The 27648-nt window shown below is 40.1% G+C and overlaps 1 protein-coding gene across 2 annotated transcripts; it reads left to right on the top strand.

Annotated features, from left to right (window-relative positions):
* The first annotated feature begins 315 nt into the window (after positions 1-315).
* Positions 316-24983, top strand: ATG3 (autophagy related 3). 2 transcript variants are annotated; one of them, XM_044442112.1, is made up of 12 exons: positions 316-538; positions 7801-7842; positions 9121-9170; positions 10990-11060; positions 12002-12109; positions 12390-12439; positions 13750-13828; positions 14995-15029; positions 15244-15402; positions 17094-17221; positions 19786-19854; positions 24462-24983. In XM_044442112.1, exons 1-12 carry the CDS (start codon positions 467-469, stop codon positions 24484-24486), a joined length of 888 nt encoding a protein of 295 aa, XP_044298047.1. In that variant the 5' UTR covers positions 316-466; the 3' UTR covers positions 24487-24983. The 2 variants fall into 2 exon arrangements, with proteins under 2 accessions (XP_044298047.1, XP_044298046.1); XM_044442111.1 differs by lacking the exon at positions 24462-24983 and adding an exon at positions 20576-20891.
* Positions 24984-27648: the final 2665 nt, after the last annotated feature.

Raw genomic sequence — 27648 nt, 5'->3', positions numbered from 1 at the left:
ACAACAGACTAGAGAGAATCCTGATGAAGTCCTACAACTCCCAGTATTTCCCAGGCAGCAAGCTGTCTTTTGGTTTGTTTTGACCCTAAGATAGCGCCTTTAAACGATTGCTCTTCGAGCGAGGAAAACAAACTGCGGTGTTTGTCTCCATATTTTCAAACTGTCCTGGAGAAATTCTCCCACCTCGGACACACTTACTTCGCTTTTCTGTCCCGGTCTCTGCGGAAGGGGAGAGTAAGTCGACTGTGTCACGTGCTAGGGGAGTAGCTCACGTGCTTCCCCACGCCCGTTGGCAGCGGTGGGCGGGGAGACGAGGGGGAGGGTAGAGGTTGTTGTTGGGATTTCCCGGAAGGAAGGAATAAAGAAAGGACGGCTCGAAGGGTCCTGCTGTTGGTCTGCTGGTGGTTTGGTGGTGGGCGCCGACGGCAGGAGTCCCCCTCCGTCCGGCCACGCAGGGCGAGGCAGTATGCAGAGCGTCATCAACACCGTGAAAGGGAAAGCGCTGGAGGTGGCCGAGTACCTGACGCCGGTGCTGAAGGTGAGGCTCCGCCCACTTGTCCGCCCTCCCGCCAGCCCGAGGAATGGAATGGTGGTAGGACCGGCAGCAACAAGAAAGAAAGGGAGGGATCGTGCCCCTTCCCCAACCCGGTGCTCTCCGGGTACGTTGTAACACAACTCCCATCACCCCGCAGTAGTGTTGGGAGCTGTAGTCCAGCATATCTGGAGGGCACCTGGGTAAGAAAGGCTATGGCAGTCTTCTCTATCCTGGTGCTCCAAGTGTTGGTATAGAATTCTTATCCTGAATGAGGGTAATGGGAGCTGTATTCCAGCACATCTGGAAGGCACTGGATTAGGCAGGGCTGGGCTAGGGCGAAGGTATCCTCCCCTTATCTTCGCAGGAGTCTGATTCCCCCGTCTTCCTGCCTTTCTCGCCGGTTGGCCGGGAAACACCGAAGTAGCCATGAATTCGAGGCATGGTGGAAATAGGCTCCCCGCCTTGGCCTCCTGCATCGTATTGTTCTTTGTCCCGTGGAACCCCGTGAGATGTACATTTACCTTGCAGATTAGTGTCTCCTAGGCTAAGGGGGTGGTAGTTTCTTGCTCTCTGACCTTGTTCTTCATGCATGTCATGTCATAGCCTTTTTGGCCTAGCTGTTTACAATCTCCCCCCCCCCCCCCCAATTCCTGATGGTGGGTGGAAGGGATGTATCGTGTGTTTTCTCTACCAAGGGAAGAAGCAGCATGTCATAAACTTCGATGAAGTGTGTGCTAGTCCATGAAAATGGATGCTATAATTCATTCATTCATTCATTTATTAAAACATTTCTATGCCGCCCCTTGCCGAGGCCTCGGGGCGGCTTACAACATCAAATAAAATACAAAATACATTAAAACAATAACAATTAAAATATATACAGTAAAATAAAATAAGCCGCCCTGGCCGAATAAAATTCAATAATATTAACATTTAAAATGCTGCTTAAATAAAACGGTCTTCGCCTGGCGCCGAAAAACAAATAACAAATAATTCATGTGTTTTAGTGCACCTCAGAGCATGTTTAGTCTAAAATTGGCACACAGAATTGAATGGAACTTTACTCTTTAGTAAACGTCTTTAGGATTACAAGTTTAGAGTACAATCCTCTGCATGTTTAGACATGAGAAAGAGTCTGTCATTTCCCAGCCATCCATTTTTTTTTCTGTCTTAACATTTCTGTGTCTTAAAACCTCAAGATTTCAGCTAGTTCGTTCCTGCCTTCCTATGAGTAACATCTTTGTATTCAGAGAGCAACATGGGAAGATATCTTGCTCCCTTCTCTGATCCTGTAGTTTTTATTTATAATTTCAGAATTACAAAGAAGAAATGCTCTTGTACACTAGAAAATTACCAGGAGAGCTTCAGCTATTAGGTGATACAGAAGTGTTCTAAATTAAAATGAATAAGAAAATCATACAGAACAGACACCTGCTCCCTTGGTTGCACAGTACTGTATGTGTACCATAAAGCTCAACAGGATAGTTACTTCAGATAAATGTGTTGTATCCCGCTTCAGTGCATGCAGAAAAGACCCATATTGGCTGTTTAGAAGTCACATTTCCTTTGATCAGGAGAATATTTATATTTATTTTGTGGATACCCTGCCTTTTCCCCTTTTACAAGGAACCCAAGATGTCTTATACAATTTCTCCCCTCCTCTTCTTTTTATTCTCTCAGCATTTCTGTGAGGTACATTAGGCTGAGAGACCATCAGTGGTCCAAAGTCACCCAGTGACCTTCATGGCCAGCAGGGGCTAGAACCTAGACCTCCTAAGTCCTGTTTCATCACCCTATCCACTATGCCATAGAATAGCCATTATGTTATTCAAGAGTCATAGACAGGATAGTTAAAAATGCTGGTGCTATGTGTGCTGATAGTTATAACTTTTTAGCAATTTTTCCTTCAGCTAGCATTAAAAAAGGCTGGTATAGACTCCTGGGACCTATGGCTGGGGTGCTCCTATATTTTAAATTCCTATTTATTTAATAGGCTCTAATACTGGAGAGTCCATGGGATAGTTCCTTACAGCCCCAGATAATTTTCTCCTTGTCTCTCTGGGGTGCCTCTCATTTGTTACTCAAGAATGGGAAAGAGCTGATGAAGGTGAAAGAAATCCATAGAATTGAGCAAAGCAGAGTATGAGAAGGTCAGTAGCCTTAGGAGTGAGTATAGCGGGAGAAGGTTTTGAACAACCTGGCTTGGGGTGGGAGAGGTTCTTGCTCTTATGGAATCTGAGCTGAGCTAGTAGCTGACTGCAAGGGAGAATGATGAAACAAAGTTAATTAGTGAATAGGAAAGAGAGGAAAGGATTATGAAAATGACTGCAAAAACAAAGGAAAAAAGAGGGCTGGAGAGCAAATAAAACTTAGGTTTTCTGCTAGAAGTTATGGGTATGAAGATTTCATAGTTCTGAATCTTTTTCCTGAGATGCTACTGACATCTCATGACACTGTCACAAGATACAGTAGTGGAAAGATATAGAGTGAACAAGTAACACAATACACTTAAAAACATGTGTAATTTAATGTGATCTATTTGTTCTTCTGTCAAGCTCTTCAGTGGGATAGTGCCTGTATGATGAATTTAGTTGGTTGTTTAAGTCCCTGTATTAAACCTTTTCTGCCTCATGTTTTTCTTGATGAGGCTTACAGCTACAGGTAAAATTGTGCATTTAAACTTATGTTCAAATGCCAGGTTTCTTAATTGTTCACATAGCTTCAAATCTTACCCCCCCCCCCACATGCACACACAAATAATTGATTCCATTCTAGAGAGGAAAAGGAAACACATAAAAAGGAAAGCTCACTAACAGAATGGAGTACATTTATATTATTAATAATTTAAATAAGATTTAATGCCCTCCTGTACCCTATAACTATTCTGCTAAAGTTACTTTTTAGTCTTAATAGCATGTAATACAGACTTGTAAATTGATTCCTTTATATAAGACTGTATTTCTGTATGGCACTGTAAAGACCTCCCTGGAAAGGGAATAAACAAGAAAAAATTGATTTCTGTCTTTAAAAGTTATTTCTCAATTGAAACATTAAAAAGTAATTGGAACATGTGAATGATACTCCCCTAGAATCCTGGAAGCTGGTGTTGCTTTTTCTTTCATAATGTATACGAGACTTATTTATAAATCCTCAAAGTTCTTAGCTTGTATCCATAATAAGAGAAGATGTCTGATTATCTGCCAAGACTGTGAAACCTGAACTTGGCCTAAGTTGGCCCTAGGGGTATGCACGTCAGGGTTCTATGCCTAGGGGTACCAGTGGACATGTCTTTACTCAGATGACGTATGCACAGTTTGTCCAGTTCTGAGAGCATGTGTAATTGTTGTTGTTGTTGTTGTTGTTGTTGTTGTTGTTGTTGTTATTATTATTATTATTATTATTATAACATTTCTATGCCGCCCCTTGCCGAAACCTCGGGGCGGCTTACAACATGATAATGTCACTTGAAGACTTAGCTAAGGGTTATTTCAGTCTGTATGAAGCTAGGAGTATATACATGTTTCTTAAAACTTCTTACTGTTGTACTATAAAAATGTGCTAGCTTAATGACTTGAATGGGGCTTGTGGAATACTTTTAGAAACAGCAGTGCAAGGATCATAGCCAAAACTTACATGTTCTTCATGACCAGGCCCTGTGTAAGAGGTTGGCATAGACTAGCAGCTTCCATCCCTATGGAAATAATTCTTTTGTGTCTTTGAGTTATGCATTTTAAATTTCTTCCCTTTTTGCTTCCTCTAAAAATCTGATTCTGAATTTCCATTGAATCTTTGTGCAATTCATGGAACAGAAGATTCATAAAAGTGCTGAATGAGAAATGCTACTTTTCATATTAATACTTGTCTTGACTGTATTTTCAAAGGTGAGCTTACGTCACATAACTGAGATGTAAGTGGAAAGCAAGAGGTGTCAGAAGTGCCATTACAAAACAATTTGTAATTATTTGGCAGAAGTACATTTTTGGCAGATTGCTTTATTTGAAGAGATACTTGATTTTCTTCAATACTTCATTATTTCTCCAGGAAAGTTTAAGCTTGTTAATGCTTTAAGTCTGTTACACTGATACCTTGCTCTTCAAGAAGCCTGTTCAGAACAGTTTACACAAGGTTATTTATCTTGAAGTCATCTTAGGATGTAGGCCAGGGGTGTCCAACTCGTGGTAGGGGCCACATGTGGCCCAGAATGTCTATGAATGCAGCCCTACACAAAATTGTAAACTTACTTTAAACATTCTGAGATTTTTTTTCAATTTTTTTGGTAACTCAATTGCGCAGTTCTCCAGTGTACATTTTGTAGACAACAATGTCATGTCACAATGTCACGTAAAATAAACATACCTATGCTCTCACTATTTGTACACATACGTAGCTTCAGTTTTACAGCTGTGTGCAGCTTCTAATATATTATCTTCCAAGAGCAGACAGTCAAATTTACACCATCAGATGATACATATGCTCATGGTGACTTGGCTAGTGAAATGCAGCTTATTATTAATAATTTTTCAACCTACTGTTGCAAACAATTTTATACATTTTGACACATTGGCTAAACATAGTCCTGTGAACAGCAAAAAATGTGTAGCCTTGCTTTTCGATTTGACACATGAATTTGAAAACAGATTTCAAGATTTCTGGGAAAATAAGCAGTATTTTGGTATATTTGCGACTCCATTTTCAGTTGATATAAATATGTTACCTGCCAGTTTTCAAATGGAATATATAGAGCTGCAGTCTGACATTCAACTTAAAGAAAATTTTGATCGTGGACTTTTATAGGCCCTATCATCCCAGAGACAAATATCCCTTGCTTCACAATCATGCCTTATTCATGTCTTTGGTTTTTGGAAGCACCTACATTTGTGAGCAACTATTTTCAAGAATGATGCATACTAAGAGTAAAATTAGAACCGCAATATCTAATGAGCACCTTGAAAACTCACTGGGAATTGCAACTACTTCAACTGAACCAGATATTGATCCATTAGTTTCTAATACAATGTCAAATATCCCAGTAGTTTTATGTTGCCCTTTTCTCTATTAGTGATCACAAACTTTGAACTTGCTCAACGATATTAAAAGACTCTTCAAACGGGGTGCCACATAATTAGGACTATGTGAGGACTCTTTTGCTTATCTGTGGTGGCAGGTTTCACGAAAATTATGCACAGACTTTTTTTTGCTTATCAGCTTTTGTTAGTGTTTGTGTATTTAATGTGCAGCCCAAGACATTTTTTTTTCTTCCAATGCGGCCCAGAGAAGCCAAAAGGTTGGACACCCCTGATGTAGACAAAAGCAGAGTGACAGTGACTTGTCAAGGGTTCTTAGCTGAAAAAGTTGGTACCTTGGGTTTCCCATTGGAAACCATAGTAACACCCTCAAATTGGCATTGTATGCCAGTAGAATTTTAGAGAGATGGGATGAGGCATTGCTTTTCTAAGCTTATTAGCTTTGCACATTTTGGGCTGGTTTGCAGAGTCACTAAGGGTCATAGTAGCTTGTTTAATCCTCGGAGAAGGTGACCAATCAGTTACCTAATTACCGATCTGGGCGGGGTTTCTCATGTCATCTGACCTCATCGCCTGTTGTTGGGTAATTCAAGGGTTATTTTCCCCCTCCAACAAGCCATCCTGCCTAGGTTCAGACATCATGGTAAGGCTGTCCCAAGTGGTTAGTTAGGTGAACCATGGCTTGTTCGATCGTCTGTAATTGTGTGAACTAGGTCTTTATGTTTCATGCATGTTGGGATGAAATGTCCAGACTAATTCCTAATGCTGTCAGCAACAGGTTAAAAGTTGTTTAAGCAAGAATTGTCAGAATTTCATAACATACTGCCCACAGATAATATACTGATGTCTTATACTGGTGTCCCCTCCCCCTAGGCAGGTAGAGTTCAAAAACCAGAACTAGGTAGCAGAGGAAGTAACCAAGCCTGGAAAATGTTATGCCTGTTAAAAGGAACTTGAAATTATTGAATCAACAGTCTCCTTGGATCACTCTGAGAATCTGCAGTAATTTTTTTTAATGTCTTACTGATATGCTCTTCACTGTCTGAGCAGTAAAAGCACCAATTAATGGTGATGATTTTGATTCTTTACAGGTGCTCTGTGTTTTCGGATAAGTGTATTTTGATTATATGACTTTTTCATAATCTCTCATTGTTCTATATTCTGATGTGTTTCACTGTTGTCTATCAAGGAAGATGAAAAAAAACTTGTAACTCAAAATCTGCAATACTACACCAAATGTGTGTCTGGCCAGGAAGTATGGGTATGGGTGGGAAGCAGGATAATACATACACAGTGGTACCTTGGCTCACGAACTTAATCCATTCCATGACTCTGGGTGTGACCCAAGTCAAATTTCCCCATAAGATTCCATGTAAATAAGGTTAATTCATTCTGGCCCCTCCGAATGTGGTTGTGAGCCAATTTGTGGTTGTGAGCCAATTTTTGGTCACAAACCAAGTCAAATTTCCCCATAAGGTTCAATGTAAATAAGGTCAATCCATTCTGTAACTATATTTTTTAATCAGAAAAATTTGAAACAAAGTGACAAAGAACAAAGTACTGTCCAGTACAGTGGAGAACACTAACCTAGGTGTGGGGAGGTTATTGTTTTGAGGGAAAGTCCCCCTCCATAAGGACACTGGGGAGATCTCTTTCAGGGGTTTCCTCTCTTCTTTGTCTCTTAGCTGCAGGGTCAGTTTTGGTGAAAAATCTGTCTATAGTCACTTGATTTTCCTATGCTGCATAACCCTTCGGAAATGAGAGACCACGTTATTGTTCATCAGATTCAACACTGTTCATTACAGTTATGTTGGGTGGTGCTTCTCAAAGAAATCCTGGCACTCATTCCATTTTTTCACAATGGATTGTATCACATCACTGCTAACCTCCTCCCTGTCTTCCTTTCCTCAGTGGAATCCTCCTCAGCAAGTGCCTTCTGCTGCTCACTCTGGAGTTCAGCAAGTTCTCCTGTTGTCAGCTCCTCTATGTCTTCCCTGCACGAACACAACTGTGATTGTGGCCATCTCCCCACTTGGGGGGCGGGGGGGGGGGAGATGGCCACGATCTTGGTTGCCACCCAATGCGGAGTTCGCACATCAACTCAAAATTTTCATGACATTTTTGTTGGTGACCCGATTTGGTTGTGAACCAAGGCGTTCATGAGCCAAGGCACCACTGTAGTTAAATTCTAAGACCTACAGTTTCAAATATTTGCAGATATCTTTTTCTTTTTTTGTGTAGGAATCAAAGTTTAAAGAAACTGGGGTTATCACTCCTGAAGAGGTATGTTACAAATTGTTTGCTTTTCAGAATAATTTTTGAAAGCAGTAAAGCATGAGGTTCTTGTTCTGGTTTGCTGGTTCCCTTTAGTGCAAAGTGGAGGACAAGATGCTAAGATATAGTTAATGGTTAAAATAAACATTTTTTTCCCTGGAAAAATTGTCATACTGTGAAAATGTGGTGACAGAGAAGCGTGTTTTCCTGGGGATACATCCTGCAAAATACTAACATTTATAGTTATTTTTAAATCCTGTTTGGAAACTGCTTTGTGGATTATATTAGTGAGAAGATGACACTTTTTAAAATGAATGCAATCAACTGTTACCTTACACAAAGAGGTTTACAAAAGGAAATGTGGAAATATTACAAAATCCTAGTCTCTTTCTTTTTACATAACATGCATTTTGAGCCTCAGTATGATGATTCTAACAGCTTTGCTACATTCCTAGTAAGGGATAGTACATCTCCCACAAGTAGGCTAGTGGTACATTGCCTCTCAATATGATCATGTAGCTTCTAATTTTTGTTATTCTATCACATAGACAATTCCAGAATGCTGAAGGAACAGAAGATTTCTTTTTACCAGAGTTTTCTGCAATAAGAATTTCAGGGAATGAAAAGGGATCATGACCAGAGTGGGGAGGGGACTGTGTCAAGGAGATGGGGGATTCTGTGGCAAAGTCATCTTGGATATTTATTATTTAAAGACTTTATATACCATTCTTTAGCCAAAAGCTCTCAGAACAATGTATAATAGATATGTACCAGACCTGGGTATGAGCCAGAGCTGGCTAGAGGATTGAGGAGAAAGTGTGGGGAGAACAACCTATTACAAGCCTAATCATCTTATCAGACATACTCTGGGTTGTTTACCAAACAACTCACACCTCTCTGCTTATTCTTGAGGAAGATAAGCATGACTTGCAAGCCCAACTATTTCATTATTAGAAAGAAGATCCTTAACTAAATAAGATATATGCTGGCTGTGATTATTGAATGAGTGATTTTTGCGGGGGGGGGCGCATTTGGGGCTAGCTTTTTTGATAAAATCTTGTGCACATGGGACACCTACCCCGCTTGGTCACCACGTAAGTGAATCTGTCCAGGAGTATTTTCATCCTGTTGCCAGTGTATTCTGATACATTACTGAACTGGCATCTGTAGATTTCAGATTTCACATTCTTAATTTGCATAGGCACTGTCTATAATAGTGTTACTCAGGCTGGTGGAACTCTATCTGTATATCTGATGGAAACTTTCTACCACATTGTTTTTTGGCAGTTTGTGGCAGCTGGAGACCATTTAGTTCACCACTGTCCTACTTGGCAATGGTAAGTAAGATTCTATAGAGCACTTTGAGTTGGTTAACACATTTGTTTCTGCTGATCCTGCATGCATGCACATTTCCCACAATGTGTGCATAAAGTAATCAGGGTGGTACATGGTGCGTCCTGTTTTGTATGATCCTCCTTGCCATGTCACACACACCCCCTTCGAGAGGAAAGAATGTTGTAACAAGGCATGTGGCTGTTCTACTTGTATCACTAACCGAGTACTGTGGGTGGACATGTGGGTAAGCATGTCTCCACACTGAACATTGCATTCCTTATTAGTGAGTGTGCAAATAGGCAAAAGCGAAGTGTATTCTATGGGTTCTGTGTAACACACATGTAAGAACTGTGGCCTTTTTTTTTTTTGCATGAGTTCTACCAGTTTTTTGCTTTGGCAATAGACTTGGTAGATGAAAACAGATTTTAAAAATTGAATTTTTGAAGTTTAAATTAGATTTTTTTAGAAAGATCACAAAATAATAAATTTCTTTCATTAGCAATAGTTACAATTAAGTCTTATCATAGGCATGTCAAGCCTATACTTAACAGCCCCATAAAATTAATTAATGATTCTTTCATACTATACACATGGGTAGGAAATTCATTCAACACGGGCATTCATTTCAATTTTTCATCTCATGAATGTGGCTTTGTCTGGCCAAACTACCTGCTCTTGGTTGTTGCAAGTTCTAGGCATTCAGTTTTTGTTTCTCTGATTAAAGGTACATGCAAAGAGACACAGGGTATATAAAATAGTTGTTCAGTGCCTTTGTGAGGGTGGATTTGGGCAAGAAGATGGAATTTGGGGCAGGAGGAGTTAAAAGGAAGGAAGAAGAATGTGGAAAAATCTCCCTCCCTACATTGGCTGAACTTGACTCAGGTAATTCTACAACAGGAAGCAAACACAGAATCCCAGCCACTAATTCTTTAGGATTTTATGAGTAGTGGGCTTGAAAGATCCCAGCCTGTTAGAACTTTCATGAGGCTCTGAGCAGCTACTTTCCCTATGTAAATTAACTGCATTTCTGTGCCATCCAGTAGCCAATGCTATTTGGGCGTTTCATCACATGATAAGAAACAATATAAAACCCTTTATGTTCAGAAATGTAAAGCAGTTTAAAAGCAAATGAAGCACACCTGAAAATAAAGCTACCAAATTCTGCTAAGAAACTAAACTATTCTATCAAAAGTCATCAAATGCCTGGGCATAGAAGAAAGTCTTTAACTGGTGCAAAAAAGAAAAGAAAAGAAAAGAAAGACATTTATGTTACCTAATGAATTTCAATGACGGGAGGGTTCCACAATTATAAAGCTTTCTTTCTTGTTGCCCCCCACAACCCTTCCTTGGAAGAAGGTCTCTAATGTTGACCATAGTGTATGGGTAGGTTCATACAAAAGAGATGCTCTATCAGGTATTTCAATCCTGAGTTGTGTAGGGTCTTATAGGTCAAGACCACCACCTTGAATTGGGTTTGGAAGCATAAGGCAGCCAATGTAAGTGGGAAGGAACTGATTGCTAATAACCTTGATGCACTGGAAGTTGGGCAGAAAAATATTAAGAACCAAGGGAAATAGCAGTCTGAGAATGTTGTTTGAGTTTAATATATAGAAATACATTCTTCGATCTGAAACACTAACACGCTTTGCTGAAAGGGGCTTTGTCTTCTTAGATTGCTTTTCTCTTTTGAATACCCCTCCACTATTTTAGCTGTTCATAGTGGTTTTTTCCCAGCATGAGCAGAAGTATAGTACTGCTCTATAAGAAGCAAAGCTAGTCTCCTCTTTGCAGATTATTAAATTCTCATTTTGTATTTTTAAGGGCTACAGGAGAAGAATTAAAGGTCAAGGCTTATCTCCCAGCAGATAAACAGTTTTTGGTCACTAAAAATGGTAAGTCTGGCTTTGTATTGTGATTGTGATGAAGTGAATACCTGCCACAGATGTATATGCTTTTACATCAAAACCTATAATTGAACAAACTTATTACTGTCACAAAACAAACTTATTAATGTCACTGCTGCATCTAGGAACAGTGTGAACTTTATGTAGTGCACTTGCTAATGCTTTAATGTGGTCTGTAGTGCCTTAGACATTCTGGGGTAGGGGAATATAAGGTAGGTAGGTATTCAAATGTGCTCTTTTCCATGGCAGAAGATTAAACAGTGGCTTCCAGAAAATATTTCTGTTGTTCAATTGCTTTGCCACATTCACAAAATATTAGATTGGTTCCAGGAAACATATTCCCCTTGTAGCCCTCCACTTATCCACCTCTGCTTCCATATTTTCTTTCTGGGGAAGGTCTGCTAAATAAGAAAGTATGGAATAGTTGCATCATGCTCTCTGAATGATAGTTAGGTCCCTTCCATCTGGAAGCAAACATCAGGTGAACAATAAGTTCCAAGGCCAGCCCCTAGTGATCTCACTAGATGGCCTTTGTTTCCACACGTAGTGTTTACCCATCTTACTGGGTATGTGTTGATACTTGCATTTTCTCTTTTTTAAGTTGTGCTTCCTATGTGCGACACTAAATCAACTGCTCTACTAAAATTCAGAGGATGTTTGCCTGTCTTGTCACTGCATTTCTACAAGTCATACATTATTATCTGTACAGACTCCCAGGGATCTTGCATATACTTTAATCAGCTGCTAGCTAAGCTATTTTCAGCTCTGCACATTCAAATATAGATAAAGTATGCTGCAAAAATGGTGGTTAAGAGATGTGAAGTTTACACATCAGCAGTAAATATTTGAAAATATATAATGCCAAAAGTGTTAATAGACTTTTTGTCCAGTTGATTTATTGTATGAGTGAACATTGTGTACTCTTGTAGTGCCATGCTACAAGCGGTGTAAACAGATGGAATATTCAGATGAACTGGAAGCAATTATAGAAGAAGATGATGGAGATGGAGGATGGGTGGACACTTTTCACAATGCGGGTATTGTAGTTCTTTTCTTGCGTATTCCTCTTGCACATCATGCTTATAAATGCTCAGATTGTGTTTCCATTCTCACGTATTCTTTAAAGTACTCCAGAGCATGTAACTGTGCAGCTGTAGAGACCATATTCAAGTTTTAGCCTTCCTCAATGAATCTGAATCCTTAACCATTTAAAAAAACAGCCACTGAACATTCTGAATTACAATGATTTGTGGAATGGTGTAGATAAAGCATCAGCAGGTTTATCCCTAGTTCTGACTCTATCTGTGCTCTCAACAGGCATTACAGGAGTGACAGAATCTATTAAGGAGATCACGGTGGAGAGCAAGGTATTAACTTGTGAATTTGTGAGTAATGAGCTGGAAGAGTTCTAAAGTGTAAACCTAACATAGTGTACTTCTTGCAATAGGCCCCTTTCTTAATTTATAATGCATTCCAGTTATGCTACCCATAGATTGGAGTGATATGCTGGAACCTAACATGACCTCATCTCTCTTGATTGAAGGAAGACTTTTCTGCAGATTATTATCAAGCATACTGGATAAAAGCACCAATATTTTGAAGCACCCAGATGCAGCTCTTATGGAGGGCTGATTCTAAAACAGTAAACTAGGGCAGAGAGAGATTCAGAGTCTGTTTCTGGTCCTTATACTTGGTGGCTTAGTTAATGACTTGGTAAGATGTTTTAATTTGCCTACAGGCTAACTTGTGCTTAGGCTTCTAACCCAAACTACTGAATATGCAGAGCTCTTGGATAAGGGGATGAGTGAGTTATCTTTGCTCAGACTTGTCAGGCTAAGAAATGGCTGAGCTGTGCTTTGCTCACACTTGGCAAACATTTTGGTCTTAAGCTTAACATTTCTAACATACATTTTTAAGGAAAGGTTGGGAGACAGTGCTTTTTTCCCCCATTCCCCCTCTCCCTGCAGCCCACAGCAGATGTTGTTTAGAGGATGCAAGGGGCTTCAGGTTGAAGGGTAATCAGCAAAGGTTGCCTCGTTCTTCTGCCAGTAGAGATATACCTTCAGGTGAGTTGTGCTCAGGGAATGCTTCCAGCGGCTGGAACAAAGTCATGTTTCAAGCCAAAATAATTAAGAAGGGCAATCTTTGCATTCTCAGTGGGTGCTGTCTTCAGATGTACCAGCAGAATATAACATGATTGGACACTCTATGCAATGTTGTCACGCGACTGTGTCTTAAAGATGCTACATGGTTTGTCAAGGCAATATTATTAGAATGCACTATATAGCTAGCTAGCTACAAAAAGGGTGAGTTCTATTTTGAGACACAGTATTAGTGCCATAAACATCCAATATTTCAGTACCATTTATATGATGTTCAACAGGCAAGTTTTATTATGTAAAAAAGACTTTTCCTCTCAAACTCCTAGTTATCTTAAGATGTGGATGTAAAAAACAAAGTTACTTGATACAAGAAAAACTAGAGCAGTACACAGAGGTCCAGATTATATTTTCGGTCTTTGTATTTTGATCTTGACTGATTTAGTAGTTTATTCTAGTGTCACAGATTTCTCATACATAGCATTGTTGTGTTGTGTGTGCTCAGCTTTGCCAATGTATACTCTGATCTAGAAGTTCTGTTGAGCAGTGAAACTGTAATTGCATTTTTGTCTTCACAGGACAGTACAAAGTTAGCAGAACATACAGGTTCTTGTGAAGATGATGATGATGATGAGGGAGAGGCAGCAGATATGGAAGGTAATTATCTGTTCTTTGAAGGTGTCTTTCACTACAGCAAGGTAGGTTAATCACACTAATACGGTATCTTTGAACAGAATCCATTTTGTACATGGAGATCTTTCTGTGAAGGATTTTTTCTAGGGTAGTGTTGCAAACTTTGCTGCAGGCATGAAAATACATGCCATATATTCCCTTCTTGATAAAAAGTAATGGGTTCTAACTGCTGAGTTCAAGGATCAACATTAGGAAGAACATAGTAACTGTTAATTTTGGGGAGTGCTAAAGCAGATTGGGAAAAAAATAATGGTGGGGAAACTTTATAATGTTCTCCCACCATTCTTTATAGAGAATAGGTCTTTATAGAGAGGGCAAATAAGTGTATAGGTGGGATTTGTAGAGGTAAATTTAATTCAGAGACAGGAGGATTCAGTGGGAGGTTCTCTTGCTTCCGATAAGTTGTCATGTTTGGCGCACTGGGCATAGATCATGTTCAAATACCTATACAGTTGTGAAACTCCTCATGTGGACCCAGACAAGACAGCCCACTCTTTCCACGTAACAGGTCTCACAAGGCCACAGTGCCATTGGATCAGCTGCTTTGGAGGAAGCAGCTCCTTCCCCCAAAGAGTAATAAATATAAATAAATGGGCAGTGCTGCTGCTTTGCTTACACATTTGATATAATGTTAGTGTAAGGAACCTGAAGCACGGCACCAAGGTAACCTGTTGCACCAGCTGACACTATTAGTGGAGCATTAGAGGCTGATTATGGTAGCACTATGTCAATTGAGCAAATGGAGTGATAGCATTGAATGCTGTCCAATATAGCCATGGATTTCCCTTTTTGCAGTGAATGGTACATGGATTTTGTGGGGGCGGTGGGGTTGGCTCCTTATCCATTTTCTTTCATCTTCACCTCATTTGCCTCCTGGACTCTCCATCAGGTTCTCAACCTCTTCATATCCTCATGCTGTCATTTCCCCTATATACAAAGTTAGTGAACATTCTGTAACAGCACAGCAGTTCATTAAGTATTTGAGGTGGAAGCTAACAACAATTCTTAACCAAATATATTTTAATTTGAGATGTGTTCATAAAAATTGCTGCCTGCTTTGCTTGTTCAGGAAAGGACCAGAACAACAAAAATAATAAACAGTAAATTATCTCTTTATATTACTCTTTCAGAATATGAAGAGAGTGGACTGCTGGAGATAGATGATGTGAGTGCTTCTGTACTTCTGGCACAGAAGTAGTGCTTCTTTTGACTTCAACTTGGGTACCATAGCATACTCCTTAAAATGGCTTGTGGAACTAAGTTTAAAAGTGTGGTCTGCACATACTGCACTATCTAACAGATGTAGATACTGAATTGGTGGGGAGTAGATAGCTGCTGACAGTTTTGAATTAATAACTTTTATCATAAATCTTGAGCAGGCAACGTTGGATACAAGAAAAATAGTGGAAGCTGCCAAGGCTAAAGCTGAAGTTGGAGGTGGAGAAGAAGCTATTCTACAGACAAGGACATATGACCTTTACATCACATATGACAAATACTACCAAACACCAAGGCTTTGGTTATTTGGCTATGACGAGGTACATCCTTTATTTCTCCTGATTTAAAGCTGCCTAGAACCCATTAGTGAAGTGATTTGACAATAGGTTATAGCAGGGGATAGCAACCATCTGGAAGACCAGGCATTGCCTACAACTGTGTTCTGGTAATGAGCCTCAGATAAAAGACCAAGAAACAAACGCTAAAAAGTAATTTGGCCCCTGAATGAAATCTTCTGTTCTAGCTATGTGTTCAAATAGGCAACAAGGAAACAACATTCTGTTTCTTACTCTTCTGGTTTCAGTTGACTATAGAAACTGCTTTTTAATTATGCATCAATGAAGTAGCTGCTGACATATGTCTGAGTTTTTTGGTATGTGTGGTCCTCTCTTGTGCATACAGTCTATGGCTGCTTTTCAGTAGCATGTTATCTTCATGCATGTTCCTGGAAGTGACAGCTTCAGTTATGTGTGGTGGTGAAAGTTGTGGATGTGTTAAGTACACGACCACAGATCTGTTAGAGCTGACACAAAGAGGGGGCAAGTAGATTTCAAGGGTCTTGCGTAGCAGTTTTTCCAGTTTTGCTGATGTGCAAAGCATGGATTTGAGTATCTCCTTTACAGTGAGTAACATGAACTTCAGATTTCCTCTGAGAAGCCAACGATGCATTACAGTGCAATGTCTGCTTTGTGCACTTTTTAAAGGTGTAAACAGCCTGCCTTTACTGAAGTCATATAGGAGGCAATAAATTGGCACAGGTTTTTTTTCCTTCTAAACTAAGATGATGGGATCCATCCTAAAGGCTATGGCTGAAAAATGCCCTAGAGTTACTACATATACTTCCAGCTGCTGCTGGGGAACCCTGCTTACCAAGTTCCACTTCTTTTATCAACACAAAGAAGAAAACAAAATGTTTTTATTCTTTGCTCCTCTCTCTGTGAGTTGTGTTCAGCTGGTAGTGAATGAAAGAACAACAACAAAGATGACTATGCATTTTAGAAGCAGAACTGGGTATACATTGCATTTAAAAAAAATCTCCTCAGATATGCTAAATTCTGCACCAAGGAAAAATAGACTCTGCGATCAGTATACATTACGCAGATTGGTAAAAAAAATCTATACAATAACTTTTGAATATAATTTTCAGTTTGAACCATATAGAAGTGCAAAGTGTTCTGAAAGTCCCTGAAATATTTTCCTTAGAATTCCGCTCTCTCACTTCTCCCCATTGGGTTTTGAAATTTTAGCAGTTTTTTCTGCACAGACCTCTAAAGCTGTATTTTTGCTTTAAGGGCTAGAAGCTTGCTTTTTAAAATACATAAAGTTCAGATCTCAAGATATGGATTTCTCTGTCTGAATCCAACAGCTGGCCTTGCCCTCTGCTTAGATGAAGTCAGAGGTATATTAATGCATAAATGTGGCTGTTCTGTATATGAGAGACCTGTGTTTAAATCCTGGGCCAGCCATGGGTGTCATAATTGACCTTGAGCATGTCAGCAACCCTTGTATAAAAGAAATTAAAATTAATTTATTTGCTTTTATAAACAAATGATGAGGCTTGCAATGCAAATTCTATACAATTAATTTACTCAGTGCATTTGTTAGTCACTTTTCAAACCTATAGTTTTCCCACTTTGTATGATAAAATTATATTTGATTTCACTAACACTTTTTCCTAATAACAGAGGAATTTGAATTATTTATCTTTTTTCACTCACTTTTGCTCTGATAGCAACGGCAGCCATTAACTGTAGAGCATATGTATGAAGATATTAGTCAAGATCATGTTAAAAAGACTGTGACAATTGAAAACCATCCCCATCTTCCTCCACCTCCAATGTGCTCAGTTCATCCATGCAGGTATTTCTTCAGCATGTGTTTTTCTAATCATGTATAGAATATAATATAAAGTAATTGATGAAATATTTGGGCTACTTGGCTCAATGAAATGGTTGATGCTTTGTATTAGTAATCGGAGCAGCTTCCCAACCTATTAAAATCGTTTTGTCTTGCACTTAGCTTAAGCTACTCTAATTCTGACTGAAAGCCATGCCTAAAAGCATTAGGAAAACTTATTTTTTAAAATAAGTCAGCCCTGGGCTCTGTTGCATTTGAAAGCCCCAGTGAGGTAACACCAGTAGAGGTCTAACCAACTAAACTTGTTTTTCTGGGTTTTTTCCCCACCACTTTATCTCTCTGGAAGATGGCAAACAGCTATCCTAGAGATGGGTTTTCCCCAAATTATGTGTATCTGCTTATACATGATGTCACATCTTGGTTTCCTAATAAATTCGTGCATTTGTCTTCATTCTAAATTCCTGACACTCTTGTTGAATCCTTCTGAGAAGCACAGTGCAATTAGGTCAAGTTGTCAAAGTTGGTGCAGCTTTCAATTCAGAGTGATCAGCCTATGGGTTTTTTCCTAGTGTAAAAGTTCTGAAATTTTAGTGGATGTGGTACCTAGGAGCGTGCTTCCTTTTGGTTCACTTCTAGAGTCCAGTTCTGAATCGTAAGCCTCTTGGCCACAGCACAAGAGAACACCTTTTGCTCAGAAGTAAGAATGGTCTTGGCAGCAGTAATCGTGCAGCAGCATGGGGCTGGACCCTCCCAGGGTTCCACCCTCGTTTACCATGCTGGACTGCCAACTCTCATCAGCCTCATTCACAATGACCAGTGGCCATGGAAGAGTCCAGCAGCGTCTGGAAGACTACTAGAATAGACAAACCGATGGAGGATAAGGTTATCAATGTTGCTTAGTCATTATATTTACATATTACCTCCAGTATATGCCTTTCAGTAATGCTAGTAGCTGGAGAATATGACAAGGAGGGTGCTGTTGCCCTTGTCTTTTGAGGCTGGCCACTGGGGGAACAGATTTATTTATTTATTTGGAACATTTATATGCCGCCTCATTCTCAAAAAGCCTCAGCTAGAGGCTTTTTGCAAGGGCTAAATCAACATAGGGCTGGATCAACATAGCTCATAGGTTCTTGTGTTCTTATGAGAGTTCTGTGGAGTATTGCAGCCTGGATGATCAGAGGGAAAACAGATGCTGTTCTTGTAGGGACCTGATGGACATGTAACAGCACAGGGCCATTTCTGTCAGCAGTAGGGCTGAGGGATATACTGCTGTACTGGAAAAGATGCATATTCATAACTCAGGAAAAGGAAGCCTGTAATAACTCAAGCTGGCTGCTGTAGCATAATGCCAAAGGGCATTGCCTCTTAGAGGCTGTTCAGCCACTTTTTAACCTGTTGTTCAGGTTGAACTGAAGGGCTTAAAAGGAATATCTATTAAGATTCAGGTGTGGACTTTATGTTACCTCAATGGAGTCAGTCTTCAAGGATTCTTCTCTTTTCTGAGCCATGTTTTAAAATATTCTTGAGATTAAGCAGTTTTGGGTAAAATTTCCATTAGTTCATAAAGATGCCAAATTACATTAAGTCCAAAGCGGTTTCTTCCCAGTTTTAAGCCAACTTTTCTCATAAAACCTGCTAAAACATGTTTACATGACAGGGTGTTTAAACTGGTTTCATTGCTGTCTGTATATCCATTGCTTGTATTTTCCAAACTCCAGGAGGTTTATGAGGGTCTGCTTTGAGAAGCAGCCTTAGGAAACTGTTGGGAGTAAAGTGCTTACTCCCAGCTTATTTGGAGCTGCTATGGGTGCTTAGTAATTTTATCCAAAGCCTGTTACCTCAGTTATTACATGAGCTATTGATCCTGCTAATTACATGCAAAGGGTCTATGATGAAGAGGCTATGCACCAAGACATTCTGTACTTAATGGAATGAAGACTGCTAGATGTGAAAATGCAAGAAGAACTACTTTGGATGGAGGGAGGCATTAAGCTATAGATCAGTATTGGAATAGCAATAAAGAAATGGGATAAGTGAGACCTTGCAGCACTTAATGCAATAGGCAGGTCCCTCTCACTCCTTTAGCTAAGTTCTTAGGGTGGGTTGTACCAGCTGGAGTGCTGTGTTTCGTGGAAGTTCTGTGTGGCTGTCAGTTTGGATCAGTAATGCAAACCACCCAGGTACTGTTGATGGATTTATTTGATGGAGTGAATGATAGCATGCATTAGGCATGCTTGGTCTGCATTTAATTTGAAAGGGTTTGTTGTAATATCAGCCTTACAAATGTAGTTGGCACATGGCAGAAATTACACTGGCCTACAGTTCTCTTGTGTTGCCATATTATTTCTATGACTGTGCTGCTGCTTATGATAAACAGTAGGGGAAGGACTGCAGGTGGAGACATACAACGCTATTGCCAAAACAAGACCCCAAGTAGCTTGAAATGGGAAAAGCCATTGCATCTTTCTGTTGCCAGGATACTTAGCTGGCATTTATTTTGTTCTTGCTGAGTTATAGAATAATGCTTACATTGGCACTGAAAAGTATTCATGATTTATTTTCAGGCATGCAGAAGTGATGAAGAAAATAATTGAAACTGTGGCAGAAGGTGGGGGAGAACTTGGAGTGCATATGTATCCTTTTATTATATCTTAACTATTGATTCAGAGAAAAGTTTAGAGTGGTCTCATCTGTTGTCTCATCCAGATCCAATATACGGCATGGGTTCCCTACTTCTCCTTCCCCATTCTTATTTACTTGCTTCTCACCCACCTCTTACCCGTTCACAGCCCTACATTATTAAATTTCAGGTGGCCTGCTTGCACTCAAATAGTCTAGGTGACTGAAAAGAAAAGCAACTGCATTGAGAGAAAGTTTCATGTCTCAGTTTTGACTCACTGTAGCTGTGTGATGATGTATGTTACTGTATTCTAGAACAAATCCACAGTTTTCATACCTGTTAACAGAAACAATAATATGTTCCTTAGAGCAGTGCTTTGTCTGTACTTGCATTGATTTTAACAAAAGCAGTGATGGGAGTAGGGAAAACCTCAATAGACTATTTCTGGCATTCAGCAAATTCCAGCTGTCTCCAGTTGCAGCAATAACTCTCAGCCAAAACAAATAGTTCAGTAGACTTCTCTACACAGTGGAGAATGTGCTCTTGCCATTCAGCTATTCTATTAAGCTGGTTTCTTATCTGGATCTTTTGTCAAGATCAAACACCAAATTTATTTTGAGGAAAGGTGAGATGTTGAAAAGCGTGTAAAAGTGTGTATGCTTCTCTGCTGTGCAGTTCAAAGCAGACTTATGGTGGTTAACCTGCACAGTCATTTTCCTTAATTAAGTATTCAGGTATCTTCTGATTTTTTTGAAATTTGTACAAGCAGTCATTCCAACAATAGAATATGATTACACAAGACACTTTACAATGTAATTGGGGGAAATAATACTTATGGTAACTATTGATCCTAATTTTTAAAAAAGAGTAACCCGTATATGTGACTGACTTGTTTATCCACCATTGTATACAATTTCTGTAATGTACCACTTCTATCAAGTTTATGCATCAAAATAAAATTCCACTACCAGCCTTACTTTTTAATAAAGACCTTTATGTGTAAAAAAATAAAATAAAAATAAACCACTTTTTTCATTCCTGTGCCGTGGATACAGAGTTGTTATGTTTTTCTTTTAACATAATGCAACAATGAACTTAGGTTAGACATTGTGGTTTTTAAAAAGAAGTCTACATCAATTAGATTTCTAGCTGCTGCTGTTCCATGTATCTTACTAAGTAAGGCAAGTTTGTAGAGAACACGCTGTGCATGCAAAAGACCTTACATTAGATTCCCAGCATGCAGCTTGGGGCAGGAATAAATTGTGCCTAAAGCCCTAGAAAGCCACTTCCAGTCAATGCTGATAGTACTGTAATATAAAGGTTCCCCCACACATGCATGCTAGTTGTGTTTGACTCTAGGGCCGGTGCTTATCTCCGTTTGTAAGCCAAAGAGCCAGTGTTGTCCAAAGACACTTCCATGGCCATGTGGGTGACATGACTAAACACAGAATGCTATTACCTTTCTCACCAAAGTGGTCCCTATTTATAAACTTGTATTTGCATGCTTTCGAATTGCTAGGTAGGGAAAAGCTGAAACAAAGCAGTTGGCACTCACCCCGTTGTGTGGATTCGAACTGCTGACCTGATCATCAGCCCAGCAGCTCAGTGGTTTATCTGTGCCACTTGTGTCCTGATAGTACTGTAAGATTATCTAAATTCAGCAAAGGCAGCTTTCTATATTCAATTGTAACCCATCACACTTTTTAACTATCCATATGCTCATGGATCCAACCCAATCTTAGCTAGCTGGAAATAATGATTTCAAAATTACTACAGTTTTAACATTTTTTAAAGGATTTTACTGGTATTATTTTCAAAAAGCATTGACATAGGCATGAACAGAAGCTAGATTAACATCTCTGGGTCATTTGAAGTAAAACAGCAAGTATTTCTGACTACCAGTTTTTAAATAATGGCCACAACAAAATGAATGCTGAAATGAAGAAAGCTTGGGTGGCAGGGTAACCAAGGGCATTCATTTTGTGTGGAAGGACTGAATTGCATATATTTCTCCTAATCAAAAGAAATTGTTGGACTCAGAATTCTTGGGGTTCTGGTAGGAAATACAGTGGATGCCATGAGCCTAACCTTGGTCTAACACCCAAACTGTTCAGGTATGTTGGCTCTGCACTGTTAAATGATATTTCTCATTGCTTTGTCATGAAACTTTGGAGGAGAAACCAGAGGAAATTACAAAATGGAAATCTAAATGCACAGGGAAAATGCTGGGCACATCGTAAATAACGGAAAGGTTTCAATATATTCTAATAGCCGACTTAGGCGTCTTCCTTTAAAGAACATTACATATCAAAATAAGGGTTGAAGATTTGTACTATGGGAAAATGAGCTCCTGTGCCAAGCAAGTGCCATTTTCAAGCAGGATTAACCCTAGGATGAAATTCTCTCCTAGCGTCAGTTACGACAATATTTGTAACTGAGGGTTGGCAGTTGTATAGATTAAAATTGAAACAACCACACCACCCACACACACACACACCCTACTAGTACTAGGGTATATGGTATGTTCTGATACAGGAAATGAACAGATTATTTTCCCTGCCCTGTTTTGAGAAATTGCTAGTGGAAAATGGGATCTGATTAACTTAAGCATTTGTTAGTTTCCCACTCTTTTCATTGGGGAGTACATTGTGATAGTTAATGGGTGGCAGGTTGAGATGTAACCCTACAGGACAAGGGCCTTGTTGTGTGCATGGTGTTGGAGGTGGTTACATTCCCTACCTGTCGGGTTACGCGCCCTTTCTATGTCTTCTGTACATGCATGGGCTATCATACTGCAGCAGCCTCTGCAAAACCAGAAGTTTTCCTTAGCTGTTAAGTATGAAATGCCCAGATCTTGGAGCATTGACCTAGGTCATGCCATCCTTGAGCTAGGAAGTGAAAGCACATAAAAGAATGCTGAGTAGGATTCCAGGCACTGGCTCCTTCCTACTTTTGTAGCTGGAAGGAAGAGGAAGCAGCTGCTTTCCACCCAACAGACCATTTGCGTCAATAGAATATTGTCAAGATGTAGAAATAATTGAACGTTTTGGATGTCTTCTGATGGAAAAACTTTAGCTACAATTCTACAGTTGGAAGGAAATTTTTCAGTCCATAACTGAACCCAATGGCAGATTGTTCAATTGCCTGTACCAGCTAGCATTTACATCTTTTCAAGCATCCCTGCCACTGTCAGAACTTTAATATAAATGGCAAAAAAATATCCAAGTTTCTAAAGCTATTTTTTTCTCTAGAAACTGGAATGTTTGTTCCTTAATTCTACTTCTTGCAAGTCAGAGGGAAAATAGCACCTGTCCCAATATTTGTCTATTAGATGTGAGACTAGAATAGATACTCTCTGGTACTGAGATTAGTGTTGTGTACACAGAGGTCTATTGAGCCGAACCAGCCAGCCAAATGTATTGAAACCTGACAATACAGTCTTTCTTAATTTCTTGTCATTTAACCCTTTCCTTCCAATGGTTAAAAATATGAAGGTGGAGGGAGAAAAAGTGTCTCAGGCACAGATAAATGATTATTTCCATTCTTTTCCCTTTGTTTGGTGCAGTGAATTGCTGCTGTTACATTTAGACAGGAATTGAACACACCTTCCCTTTTCTTGAAATAGTTTCTGTTTGAAATGATACTTCCTCACTTAACATCTAAGCATTTGTTTAATGTGCCTCTGGATTTTCAGGAAAATATTGGAAGGATCATGGTTTGAAACTCTAGTAGTAATCGGTTTTTGTGCCAGGAGTATCACTTCTCGGCCTTTTGGCTAAGATCAAGCATGCTTTTTGTGCCAGGAGTTAGAAAACCATTCCAATCAACCTGGCATGTCACTAGAACCCATGTAAATTCCTCTGAAACCTCCAGGCTGTTTCCTGCTGGTAAATATTAACTTTTTGTTTGCCAAAACGGTAGGAGGAAATAAAACTTTTCTTTTCCAAGAACATTACGTGCACACTAGTCACATGGCCTGAATTGATTTTTTGGGCATCATTGGTGTCGTGTAGTTCTTCTTCTGTGCAAACACATCCGTCTGTGGCATTTTTCATGATTTATCTTCGACTATATTTATCAGTCTCAGAATCAGAAAAACCTCTTTGCTAGATTCGCTCATCCACCCAGCCCTGGTATGAAGGGATAGTTAAAAGGCTTATCTGGGATAGTCTTCCTTTCAACTTTCTAAAACTACCCTCCAATTATAAGCAAGTAAGATCAATGGTCACCCCAGTTATGTTTACCCTGGCTGACAGTAAACATTTTTTGAGAGTTCTTTTGCTCTCTCACAAATATGTGTTTTGGCTACCTCAATAGTCCTGCAATGTGTATCTCTACCTAATGAGAAGGTCTCGTACCATCAAGCAGTTTCAACCAGATAAGACAAGGTTTCGAACAGTGAATTGTCATACAGTTGGGCCCACAAAATACTGTGAGGATACCTCGTTGTTTAACTAAGATTTAGCAGTGCTGGACTGGATGGAAGAAGGGTAGGATACAATGTGCACTTTTAACTCATGGATTAATTATAAGATTCAGCTTTTCTTCCAAACAATCAGCTATTTTAATCAAATCCTCTTTTTGTTTTTCCTTAATTGTAACTTCAACTGATTTTCTCAGTGATGAGCTGGGCCGACTCAGCTAAGGTAGGCCTCTTGCTGGGTTGTGCAGATGGAGCGCTGACAATGTCCACCTGGTCATTCTCTGCTCGAGGAACAGGCATGTGTTCCAGGCAGCCTGTCTTGTACCCCTAAGCTGTCCTAATGCTCTCAAATGAAGAAGAGAATGCTTCCCATCGTCAGTGTTGAAGCAAGATTTGGCTGCATCAGTCCACTTGCTTTCCGTGGCTGAAAGGTGCTGCAGGCAGCAAAATGTCTTTGGCTGGCCCTGATGGTTAGCAAGTGACTTTTAATAAATTATTGTTTAACTGTAAGCCTATTGTTGGAAAAAGCCAATACAGAATTAGACTGTATTAACACATAGACTTTTAGCTTTGTGTCCTTACAATGTTTGTTTCCATTTTGGTCAATATTGCATGAATCTACAGCCATGAGAGGGTCATACCCTTCAAGAAAGAGCTTTTGTTTTATTTTTATTCATTCAAAAATAGACTTATTTATTAAACACGTTAAACAATTTCTACTTTTTTCTGTTGCATCTAGTTCCAGACTCATGCCTTCCTTATGTGTGTAGCGGTGTGGCTACCAATTTTTGGTAACATATTTACATAAAATGACACCTGTGGCACGTATTAGGGACAGGTGGGGATGGTACAGACAGGGAAACGAGCAGGCTTCCTGGCCTAGGTCTATCATTCCTCTGATGTTGGGGGGTCAAACTTGAAGTTTCAGTGAACCAGAACAGGTTAAGACTTTAGTATTGGTAAGCTGTGGCAAAAATGGGTGTTTCAAAATGTAGAAAACACAAAGCAGAACTAGTTATGAGGGCACCAAGAGGAAAGTTTGATGGGGCCAGATATCAGCTGCAGGATTACCCTTTCTGTTTACAAGCAGAGCCTCCCTGTGCTGTTTTTTACTTTGCATTGAAAGTAGGCCTGTGTTCTGAAGCTTGATACCCTCCATGTATCTTGAGCTTCAGCCCCCATCAGCTTTCCAGCCAGCACAGCCAATGGCTAGGAATGCTGGGAATTTATCCCCAGGTTAGGGGAAGTTTGAAGAAGGTTGTTGCCTGCAGAAGCATCTGTCACACTAAATCTCCTAACCCTACGCTTGTGTATTCAGAAGTACAATCTTCATTTGATGAATTTTACTCCCAAGTTAGCTCTTCAGCTTAGAATAAAAGGCAAAATAATGGTGGGCATGAAAGAGGTGTGCAAACACATGGTATGAAGAAAGTGGAATAGGGGGTCATTTTGCTCCCCCTAACATAATACTAGAGTGGATTGGTGGAAAATTCTGGAGAGACAAACAGAAGTACTTCACACAGAAAACAGTTCAGGTTTGGAATTCATTTCCACAAGATGTTGTGATGGCCACAAACTTGAATGCTTTTAAAAGGAGATTAGACAAATTTGTGGAGCATAAGGTTAGTAAAGGCTGCTAGTCATGGCTAAGTCCTTGCTGAGTCAGCACTCATGTCCTACTTGTGGCCTTCCCATGGACACCGAATGCACAGTGGGAACAGAATATGAAGATAGAGAGACCTTTAAATTTGTTCCTTAACAAGCAAATAATATGATAATAGTTTTACTTCTATTTTACCTGCCTACATGAATTAAAGAGAAAGATGCTGAGTACTTTATAAACAGAAAGTCATTGTCTGCCGTTTAAGACTACAATAGCAAAGGTTTGCACTAGGGGTGGGGGAGAAGCTTTTTCAGCCCAAAAGCCAAATTCCATTTTGCAGAAACCGTTGTCAGGAGTCCCAGTGGGCAGGACCAACAGTGAAAGAGAAGGAGCATATAGTAATGCAAATCCCCTTACTAGCATATAGTAACTTGAATTTCTTATTGCCAGTAAGTAAACTGTAGTAGGAGTATTTAAACCTTTAACAGCTGGGGGGGAGGGGAGCACAAATGCTGGGAAATGATCAAATGTTCAGTGGTGGTGAGAAGGGGTGCAGAGCCAGTGGAAGGGCTATGGAAGTCGGGACCTCCCGGAGGCAAAGGTTTGATCCCCAGGGGCCTGAGGGTCTATAGGTCTTCCTTAGCGCAATCTTATTTTTCCATGGCACATCTGTTAAATACAAATCAACATATGAAAATACACTCCCCCCCCCCCCGTTTCACTCAGAAAGAAGGGAAAGTGTTCATAATATTCCACACTGTAATGTCACATACCTTTCTTTTATTTTGGCACTTAGAACTATGCATGAGTTCATGTTCTCAATTACTGGGAAGCTCTTGCTGCAATTTGACCAAATGCTGATTGGTGAAACGTTGAGTTTGCTCAACTGAGAGACAATGTGCTTTGGACAAGGGTCTGTTTTCAAAAGCCGCCTGTTTGCAAAGTATCTCTTCACCAGCAGCTCACTAGGCAGGAAAAAAAGGTGCGAGGAGACAGAGGGAGAAAGATCCTGAGTTCTCACAACACAGAAACCCACTGTGGGTTAACTAGCCATGGTGATTTAGTATGTCTTCCAAATCTGGACAGTTTTCTGAAGGGTGCTTATTTGGGGGCAATGAGCCACCCTGCTAATCCACTGCTTGTTTCGGGGATTGTGGTGCCTGTGATGGGTTGTTCTGCCATCCAAACCTGGAATGAATCCTGTTATGTGTCCACAGAAGCAGCAAGCAAGCTGCCTGGCAAGACTGGCAACCCCTCCCCGCACTGTCCCTTGCTGTGCTCTTGCAGAGTTCTTCCCAAGGACAGTAACTCAAACACATGCCAGGCAACACTTCGAAGCAACTCTCACTGGCTCGGTCACCCCTGCACCCCTTTTGGTTTTTGCCATAGCCTTTTTCCTCCTTTTACCCCCCCCCCCCTTTCCAGATCTCGCTGCAAAAGGACAACCCAGTCAAAGTGCCCAAGCAGCACCTTGGAATGGCTGTGTCATTCACCACTTTTTAAAATTGCACCCAAGATTTTGTGGCTGATGTTGGATTTTCAGATATGTACAGCTTTGCCTCATGAATGCCCTGGATGCCATCTCCACCTGTGTGAGGAACCATCCATAGACCACAGAGAAGGTGCAGAGGAGGCACATTCAGCAGCTGCTTATCTCCTCCAGGATCTGGTCAGTAGTGCGGAGAGGCAGGCAGAGGAGGAAAAGAGCAATGACCCGGGCGTCATTAGTCCCACTGGCCCTTGCAACACCACCCACAGAGAATGCATTTCCCTGAGGAGGC

This window comes from Varanus komodoensis, unplaced genomic scaffold (assembly GCF_004798865.1).
Source record: "Varanus komodoensis strain SLA01 unplaced genomic scaffold, ASM479886v1 scaffold4, whole genome shotgun sequence".
Taxonomy (NCBI): Eukaryota; Metazoa; Chordata; class Lepidosauria; order Squamata; family Varanidae; genus Varanus; species Varanus komodoensis.
Note: the sequence above shows the minus strand (reverse complement) of the source record. Positions and strands in the feature narration are given on the sequence as shown.